At 53.3% G+C, this 10,095-nt stretch overlaps 1 protein-coding gene across 1 annotated transcript; it reads left to right on the top strand.

The window, feature by feature from the left end:
- Positions 1 to 272: 272 nt before the first annotated feature.
- Positions 273 to 2,462, top strand: LOC112617023 (spermidine synthase; the record flags this gene model as incomplete). The annotated part of the gene is made up of 5 exons (XM_025373755.1): positions 273 to 426; positions 959 to 1,042; positions 1,126 to 1,271; positions 1,967 to 2,089; positions 2,166 to 2,462. Coding segments are annotated over 5 exons (528 nt in total), but the record flags the coding sequence as incomplete, so codon positions are not given.
- Positions 2,463 to 10,095: the final 7,633 nt, after the last annotated feature.

The following is a 10,095-nucleotide window of genomic DNA, read 5'->3' as shown; positions in this document are numbered from 1 at the left end:
CATGATGGAACACGCTCGAAGTCCCAGCTACTCAGGAGGCTGAGGTGGGAGGATCACCTGAGCCCTGGAGGCCGAAGGTGCAGTGAGCCATGATCCATGCCACTGTACTCCAGCCTAGGCCACAGAGTGAGACCCTGTCTCAAAAAAAAAAAAAAGGAAGGGCTTGGCCAAGGTCACTTGCCTGTGAGGCACTTGGAGAGTCCCACGTGGCTGTGTCTGGCTCCAGGTCCCCCAGCCCCTTGGCCCAGTCTGGTCCCTCCCATCCCCTCCAGGATGTCATCCAAGTCTCCAAGAAGTTCCTGCCAGGCATGGCCATTGGCTACTCTAGCTCGAAGCTGACCCTACATGTGGGTGACGGTTTTGAGTTCATGAAACAGAATCAGGATGCCTTCGATGTGATCATCACTGACTCCTCAGACCCTATGGGTAAGCAGCGGATGGGCCCCAGGGTTTTCTGACAGCTGCGGGTCTGGAGGTCAGCCTCCCCCAGGCCTTCAGAGTCGAGGATAGAGCAGCCTCCCGCCCCTTGAACTAGAGCTGTACTTTTCCCTTCTCAGTTGTTACCTGCCCTCTGAAACATGGCTCAGGACAGTAGGCAGGAGCCAGGCCACTGCCCTGAGTTCACAAGCTGGGCCCCAAGGAGAGTGGGGATCTGGCATTGGGACACTGAGGCCCCTGTGTCCTCTTCAGCCTCCCCTCTGCTCTGGACTGGTCAGCACTGGAGTGGGGGCAGGTTCTAGTCTTAGACCAAGGCCTGGGGTAGAGGTTCCTCTGCTGTGGTGCCAATGACACTCCCCCAAGAATGGGACTCAGGTGTGGAGCCTGTCACCCACAGACCTGGGTTCAGATCCTGGCTCTGGCCACCTGGCAGCTGTGTGGGTCTGTGTAGCGGGGTAAGAGTGGCCCTGGAGGTCTCAGCCAGACTGTGTTCAGTGTGTCTCCCTCCATCCTTCCCCAGGCCCCGCCGAAAGTCTCTTCAAGGAGTCCTATTACCAGCTTATGAAGACGGCCCTCAAGGAAGATGGTGTCCTCTGCTGCCAGGGTGAGCCACAGGCCTAGAGCAGTGGGGCGGGTGGGGCGGGGCAGGGCAGGCCCTGCCAGATGCTGATGCTTCGGGGCCCCCAGGCGAGTGCCAGTGGCTGCACCTGGACCTCATCAAGGAGATGCGGCAGTTCTGCCAGTCCCTGTTCCCCGTGGTGGCCTACGCCTACTGCACCATCCCCACCTACCCCAGCGGCCAGATCGGCTTCATGCTGTGCAGCAAGAACCCGGTGAGATGGGGGTGCCCAGGGGTGGGGGTCGGGGGAAGTAAATAAAGAGCCCTCCCCCTGCCGGGCGCGGTGGCCACGCCTGGAATCCCAGCGCTTTGGGAGGCCGAGGTGGGCGGATCTCGAGGTCAGGAGATGGAGACCATCCTGGCTAACACGGTGAAACCCCATCTCTACTAAAAATACAAAAAAAATTAGCTGGACATGGCGGCGTTTGCCTGTTGTCCCAGCTGCTGGGGAGGCTGAGGCAGGAGAATGGCGTGAACCCGGGAGGCGGAGCTTGCAGGGAGCCGGGATCACACCACTGCACTCCGGCCTGGGGGACAGAGAAAGGCTCCATCTCAAAAAAAAATAAAAAAAAAAAAAGCCGTCCCCAGGCCGGGCGCAGTGTCTTACGCCTGGAATCCCAGCACTTTGGGAGACCAAGGCGGGCAGATTGCTTGAGGTCAGGAGTTCAAGACCAGCCTGACCAACATGGAGAAACTCCATCTCTACTCAAAATACACACACACAAAAAATTAGCTGGGTGTGGTGGCGTGTACCTGAGGCTGAGGCAGGAGAATCACTTGAACCCGGGAGGCAGAGGTTGCAGTGAGCCGAGATGACGCCACTGCACTCCAGCGAGGGCAACAGAGCGAGACTCCGTCTCAAAAAAAAAAAAAAGTACCCCCCCTGATGTGCCCTGGCCCGGTCCCCAGAGCACCAACTTCCAGGAGCCAGTGCAGCCGCTGACGCAGCAGCAGGTGGCACAGATGCAGCTGAAGTACTACAACTCCGATGTGCACCGCGCCGCCTTCGTGCTGCCCGAGTTTGCCCGCAAGGTGGGTGGCCTGTGGGGCCAGGTGGGGGGACCCAGGGACCCAGAGCACCCTCCTGACTGGCCTCGTGTCCCTCCAGGCCCTGAATGACGTGAGCTGAGCCCAGGTGCCACCGCGGATGCCACCCAGGACCTCGGACCTTGGAGCCTGCAGGGTGCCTCGGCCCCTCCAGCCCTGGGCCAGACCTCCTCCCGGCTCTCGCCCACCAACCAAGTGTTACAAGCCCCAGAATGCTGCCCGGCCTGCCCTGCTAGGCGGACTGTCTGTGTGTCTGTCTCTCTGGCGTTCCACCTCCAAGCCTATACCAGCTGTGTACAGCGCCATCTCTCTGCCTTCTGTTGCCCCTCACTCACCAAACACGTGTATTTATAGCAAAGATTGGAGTTCTGTGTCTCCTGACCTTGGCTGGGCCCAGGCAGGGCCACATTCATTGGGCGCCTCTGGGGTGAGGGTCTGCAGGGGCCTTGCTGTCTGACCCCCAAGGGTCTGCTGCAAGCCTGGGGCTGCAGGTGGGCCCTCGTGGATAACCTGGGGCACAGAGGGTCACCGCAGTCATCATGTGGGACCCAGAACTGTCCTGGGAAGCTGACGTAGCCGTCCCTTTACCAAACCCTTCACAAGACCACTGGTGACAGCCCCCCAAGGCAGTGGGGTGAGTGAGGTCAGGGTGGGGCTGCCCGGGAACCTCCTCAGAATTGAGGCCACTCACAGGTGTAAGTCAGGTCCCATCCAGGTGCTCCAGGGCAAATATAGGAAGGGGTAGCAGGGCTAGTTTTTTGGGCCTTTTTAAGCACATCAGAAGCTTAACACTGGCCCAGTGACTGTACCCTGACCCCACTCGAGGTATTCAGGCTTGGGTTCAAATTCCCACCATGCCCTGCCTCCCGTGTGGACAAATTGAGAAAGCAGATGTGGGCGCCCGCACCAGGGACTGCGAGGACAGGGGCTGTCCCCTCTCCAAGGTGCTGAACTCCTGCCTTCCAGGATGCAACGGTGGTGGGAGGAGGACAGAAAAAGAACCCTCCTTGCATGGGCATGGGCCTGAGTTGCCAACCCCTTTCCCCACCCTGGGCAGGGCCTGGGCCACAGGATGAATCAGGGTGGGAGGCCCCACTCTCAGCTGAGGCAGCCACCTCAGAGCCCTGACTCACCCGGGAATGTTTTCCAGGACATCAGAATAAGGGGGATTCAATTTCGCCATAAACTCTGGCCTCAGGCCAGTCACAGCCCTCCAGGCTCCACCCGCCCCCCACTCCCCACCCCTGTGAGCTCACCAGACTGAGCACCTTCAGACCTTTGGCCCTTCAGATCTGACCTCAGGCTAACTTCTCCAGGCCACCCTGACCTTTCAAATCAGTCTGGGGAGCTGGCGTCTGCCCCGGGGCCTTCACAGTCCCAGGGAAGGCCCGAGAGGAGCAGCTGGCGGTCAGGTGGGTTGGCAGGGGCTATTTCCGGAGCTTAACAGGCCAGGCTGCAGCTGGGTGGACCAGGCACTTTAATCTTCACAACCACCTGCCTGCAAGGTACTGTTCCTGCTGCACAGAGAGGCAAGGCGATGTGCCTAAGGACACACAGCCAATCAGCAGCCACCGTCTGAGGCCACTCCACCCTGCTCACCCCAGGGCCTCCTGCATCTCAGGCCAGGCACTCTGAATGTCCTGGAATGGATGGCCTCTCTGACATCTACTCCCTGGCCAAGATCCAGGCAGGAATGCTGCCCCCTTAGAGGGAGGATCCCATGACCCCCTAGGCGTGAGGGCCTTTCCCCAAGGGCTCTGGAATCAGACCTCGGTCCAGATCTCAACTCTGCTTCCCTTAGCTCTGTGACCTGCAGCCATGCAGACCCTCTGCCTGTTACCCTGATGTCAGAGGGGGAGCACACCGTCCGTTAGGAAGCTTTGGTGAGAAGCACGTGCGACACAGCACTCAACCAGTGCCAGCGCTCTGCACTGGCCCATCAGGACCACCTATCAGGGCGAGGAGAGAGGAGGGAGGGTGGACCAGGTTGCAGAAACAGCCGGGGCCATCTGGGAAGCAGGAGATCTGAGAAGCAGCAGCAGGAAGATGAAGTTGCTGGCAGCGTGGATCCTCTGCCTCCCCAGCCTATAGTCAAGTCTATACACACACCTGCCCGCCTTGAAGGGGCATGTGCCAGGGATGGGGGCAAGCCTGAGCCCCACAACCAGGTGAGTGCGATGCAGCCCAGGATAATTACTGAAACAAGCAGCCTTGATGAGGACACAACCTGGGTCCCCCAGAATCTTTGGGCCACAGAATCTTTGGGCCCAGAAATTTTTGGGCCACAAACAGGCCCAGTGTGGCATGGGGAATAACATCAATCCTATCTAGACTTTTCAAAATTTGATTTATTAAAATGAGCCAGGCCCCCGGCTTAAGGATTCATGGGTCCCTGTGGCTTGTCAGAAGAAAAATCATAGTCCTCCTCCCGCAGCCTCTTTCCTTCTTGGAGCTAATTATTTTGGTGTTTATCTTCTGTAGTAGAAAAAGAAATCGATTTGGTGTTTGTCCCCACTTCCTGTCACGGAGCCCCTAACACCTTTGGAAATTCCTGATGGGTAGGAGTGTCTTGTCATTCCTTATATGCTCCGTCAGATAACTCCCGAGTTTATGCTAACGCAGTGATTTAGGGTAGAGCCCCCGGGGAGCTTCAGGGTGGGGTTAGTAAGACCTAAAGACTGGAGGGTTGGGACTTTCACCCCACCCAGTGACCACCAGGAAAGGATCAGGAGAAGTCTGGAGATGAAGCTCTACAAATTCATGAACAATGAGCGCAGCCCGGGGTTGGTGGCTCATGCCTGTAATCCCAGCACTTTGGGAGGCCGAGGTGCACAGATCACTTGAGGCCAGGCTCGTTGGGAAGCCAACGTCGCAAAACCTCGTCTCTACTAAAAATACAAATATTAGCCGGGCGTGGTGGCGCGCGTTGATATCGCCAGCTACTCAGGAGACTGAGGCTGGGGAATCGCCTAAACCCAGGAAGCAGAGGTTGTGAAACTACCTTTGCCAAATTATGACTGAGACAGTGAAGGAGACCTATCTTAACCAACTCCATCTTGCTTCTAACCGCCAAGCTGTCCTTGTTCATTCTTGGGTGTAGGCTGAACTAACTTTGGGAGAAACTTAGTTTATGGTTTAAACAAAGACGGTCACAGCCCTTTTTCAAAGCAGATGTTCTTGCCTGGGGACTAGATTGTCATTGTAGGATTAACATTAGCCACAAGATTAGAAATGATGGTTTGGAGTCATGCAGCTGGAGGCTACAAGATTCCAACCCTCCCTAAACTGCTCCTAAAATCAGTCCTTGAGATATTTTGCAGACCCTGCACTTCATGGCCCCACCCAGATGGATAAACTGGCTCATCTGATCCTGTGACCCCGACCCAGGAACGGACTCAGTGCAAGAAGACAGCTCTGACTCCGACTTCCTGTGATTTCATCCCTGACCAACAGCACTCCTGGCTCACCGGCTTCCCCCACCTACCAAGTTATCCTTAAAAACTCTGCTCCCCAAATGCTCGGGGAGACTGATTTGAGTAGCAGTAAAATTCTAGTCTCCCGCACAGCCAGCTCTGCATGAATTACTCTTTCTCTATTGCGATTTCCTGGTCTCGATGAATCAGCTCTGTCTAGGCAGCCAACAAGGTGAACCCCTTGGGCGATTACAGTTACAGTGAGCCAAGATCGCACCACCACACTCCAGCCTGGGCGACAGAGCAAGTTTCTGTCTTAAAATAATAATAATAATAATAATAATAATGAAAAAACAGTTAAAGAAAATAAAAGGAAAAAGCAAAAGAAAATAAAAGAATAACTCTGGACGGAAATAGAGTTATAATTTAGCATTGATCAGGCTGCACTCTGGCAGTTACCTCCATGTAACTGAAAGTCAGGTAGCACCGTGCCCGACCAGGCTTTTCTTTAAGAATTGCTTGAGCTAGTCAGGGCACGGTGGCTCGCGACTATAATCACAACACTTTGGGAGGCTGAGGCGGGCAGATCACCTGAGGTCAGGAGTTCAAGACCAGCCTGGCCAACATGGTGAAACCTGGTCTCTGCTAAAAATACAAACATTAGCCGAGTGTGGTGGTGGGCACCTGTAATCCCAGCTACTCGGGAGGCTGAGGCAAGAGAATTGCTTGAACCCAGGAGGCGGAGTAGCTGGGATTACAGGCACGTGCCTCCACATCCAGCTAATTTTTGTATTTTGAGTAGAGTCAAGGTTTCACCATATTAGCCATACTGGTCTCAAACTCCTGACCTCAAGTGATCCACCCGACTCAGCCTCCCAAAGTGCTAGGATTAAGGCCAGGCACAGTGTTGAGAGTTTGAGACCAGCCTGACCAACACGGAGAAACCCCGTCTCTACTATAAATACAAAATTAGCCAGATGTGGTGGTGCATGACTGTAATCCCAGCTACTAGGGAGGCTTAGGCAGGAGAATCACTTGAACCCAGGAGGCGGAGGTTGCCGTGAGCTGAGATCACACCACTGCACTCCAACCTGGGCAACAAGAGCAAAACTCTGTCTCAAAAGAAAAACACAAACAAAAGCCAAAGTGCTGGGATTACAGGTGTGAGCCACTGCATCTGGCCTTATGATAACATTTTATCTCCTACACAGCTTCTTGTTTTCCCTGGAGCTTCTTTTTCTGTTTGTTTCTCGTTACTTAGTCTTCAATAAATGTATCACTCATTTAGCCCCAAAATGTTCACTAATTCTCTAAATGCTCCTGGGACTCAACAGGTGCTTGTCTTAATTTAATTTAATGTAACTTAATTTAGGAGAGCTAAGTAATTAAACATGAGGCCAAAGTACATAAGAAAGTGGCAGTCTTTTATTGCAAATATGCGCACACTCTCGGGCAAGGTTCTCTGGTCCTCAGGTGTGGGGGGCAAGGGAAGTTGCGCTGGTGCTCTCGGGTGAGGTTCTCCGGTCCACGAATGCAGGGGCCGAGGAAGTCACACCGGCGTTTACCGGCGGCGGACTTTTATGCATTGGTACTAGAAGGAGGAGGGCAGTGGGCAGGATAAGGGTGTGATAGAGGCATCTCCATAGGTGTGGCCGGGTAAGTTTCCATCTCTTCGGATTGACGTCCCGGGGCGCCTGCTCAGTTGATCTGCATTTTCCCGCACGCAAGTAAGTTGGTGATGAAGAACCCGGAAGCAACAAGGGCGGTGCCTTCTTGTTTACCTTCCTCCATCTTGTCCCTTCTCCCTCACCCAAACAGTGCTCTGTCATTGTCCCCTTTCTGGAGAAGCTGTCCAGAGCCTTCTCACCGCCCCCAATGGAGTCCCTTAGTGAATGGCATCTCTTGGACCTTATGTCTTCCTATTGAAACTGCTCTTGCAAAATTATGACATAACTGACCCCATCCTGTTCCTGACCTCCAAGCTGACCCTGCTCATTCCTGGGCGTAGGCCCAGCTGACCAGGGGAGGAATTTAGAGTTCAACTTGAAACAAGAATAATAATAGTTCCTCCCTAAAACTACTCTCTTCCCTGTTCTGGGGCTGAACCACCACCTTGGTAAGATTAATGAGCAGTCACAAGACAGGTGTAGTTTCTTTCTTTCTTTTTCTTTTCTTTTTTTAAGACGGAGTCGTGGCTGGGCACAGTGGCTCACGCCTGTAATCCCAGCACTTTAGGAGGCTGAGGCTGGTGGTTCACAAGGTCAGGAGTTCAAGACCAGCCTGGCCAACATGGTGAAACCCCGTCTCTACTAAAAATACAAAAATTAGCCGGGCATGTTGACACATGCCTGTAATCCCAGTTACCTGGGAGGCTGAGGCAGGAGAATCACTTGAACCCAGGAGGTGGACGCTGCAATGAGCTGAGATCATACCACTGCACTCCAGCCTGGGACAGAGCGAGACTCTTTTTTTTTTTTTTTTTTTTTTTTTTGATGGAGTCTTTCTCTCTCTTACAGGCTGGGGTGCAAACAGAGCGAGACTCTTTTTTTTTTTTTTTTTTTTTTTGAGATGGAGGCTCACTCTGTCCCAGACTGGAGTGCAGTGACGCGATCTTGGCTCATTGCAGCCTCCCAGGTTCAAGCGATTCTCCTGCCTCAGCCTTCCAGGTAGCTGGGATTACAGGCATGCACCACCACGCCTGGCTAATTTTTGTATTTTTAGTAGAGATGAGGTTGAACTGCAAAATAATTCTTTTTTCTGATCTTTTGAATATGATTTGCTGCTTGATTTTTCTCTTTCTCTTTGTTTGTAGAACATAATTCTTCTCTCCAGTGTTTTTAAATATATGTAAAGGTGTATTAATATTTTTATCTCGGCCGGGCACGGTGGCTCAAGCCTGTAATCCCAGCACTTTGGGAGGCCGAGGCGGGTGGATCATGAGGTCAGGAGATCGAGACCATCCTGGCTAACACGGGGAAACCCCGTCTCTACTAAAAATACAAAAAACTAGCCGGGCGAGGTGGCGGGCGCCTGTAGTCCCAGCTACTCAGAGGCTGAGGCGGGAGAATGGCGTGAACCCGGGAGGCGGAGCTTGCAGTGAGCCGAGATCGCGCCACCGCACTCCAGCCTGGGCGACACAGCGAGACTCCGTCTCAAAAAGAATAAAAAAAAAAAAAAATATTTTTATCTCCTTTTCTGGGCACTTGGGGCACACTTTCGATCAGTATCACATTCTTCAGTTCTGGGAAATTTTCTTGCATTATTATTATTACTATGTATGTATTTTTTGAGACAAAATCTTACTGTGTCACCCCGGCTGGAGTTCAATGGCATGAACATGGCTCTCTGCAACCTTGAGACCTCCTGGGTTCAAGCGATCCTCCCACCTCAGCCTGCCGAGTAGGCTGGCTAATTTTTAAAAAAAAAAATTTTTTTAGAGGCAAGGTCTTGCTATGTTGCCCAGGCTGGTCTTGAACTCCTGGTCTCAGGCAACCCACCTGCCTCAGCCTCCCAGCCTCCTGGGATTACAGGCAGGAGTCACTACACCCAGCCAGAGTCCCAGTCTCTAAAAGAAAATAGGCTAGGCATGGTGGCTTACGCCTATAATCCCAGCACTTTGGGAGGCTGAGGCAGACGGATCACCTGAGGTTGGGAGTTCGAGACCAGCCTGACCAACATGGAAAAACCCCATCTCTACTAAAAACACAAAATTAGCCAGGCGTGGTGGCGCATGCCTGTAATCCCAGCTACTCGGGAGGCTGAGGCAGGAGAATTGCTTGAACCTGGGAGGCGGAGGTTTGATGGCTCACACCTGTAATCCCAGCACTTTGTGAGGCTGAGGCAGGTGGATCGCTTTGGCTCAGGAGTTCGAGACCAGCCTGGGCAATACAGGGAGACCACCCCCCCCGATCTCTACAAAAAACGAAAACAAAAACAAAGGGGATTAAAAAAAGAAAAGATATGAATCCATGAGGATAGAGTGTGGAAGAGGAAGCAGCAGCCTCAAAGTTCTGGAAGCTGGAAGAACAGATAAACAGGTGTGAAATAACTGGAAAGCAACTTATTTATTTATTTTTTTTGAGATGGAGTCTCACTCTGTCATCCAGGCTGGAGTGCAGTGGTGCGATCTCGGATCACGGCAACCTCTGCCTCCCGGGCTCAAGTAATTCTCCTGCCTCAGCCTCCCGAGTAGCTGGTATTGTAAGTGCGTGCTGCCACACCCAGATGATTTTTATATTTTTAGTAGAGACGGGATTTTACCATGTTGGTCAGGCTGGTCTCAAACTCCCAACCTCGTGATCCACCCGGGTACCTTGGCCTCCCATAGTGCTGAGATTACTGGCATGAGCCACCAAGCCTGGCCAAAAGCAACTTCTAAGCCTGCAATGGAATTGGGAATTGGTGGCACCAGGTCCTTCCAGCAGGGTTTAAGAAATTAGCCAGCCAGGCCGGGCGCGGTGGCTCAAGCCTGTAATCCCAGCACTTTGGGAGGCCGAGACGGGCGGATCACGAGGTCAGGAGATCGAGACCATCCTGGCTAACACGGTGAAACCCCGTCTCTACTAAGAAATACAAAAA

This window comes from Theropithecus gelada, unplaced genomic scaffold (assembly GCF_003255815.1).
Source record: "Theropithecus gelada isolate Dixy unplaced genomic scaffold, Tgel_1.0 HiC_scaffold_15820, whole genome shotgun sequence".
NCBI classification, from domain to species: domain Eukaryota; kingdom Metazoa; phylum Chordata; class Mammalia; order Primates; family Cercopithecidae; genus Theropithecus; species Theropithecus gelada.
The sequence above is the reverse complement of the archived record's forward strand: the minus strand, read 5'-3'. Positions and strand labels throughout refer to the sequence as shown.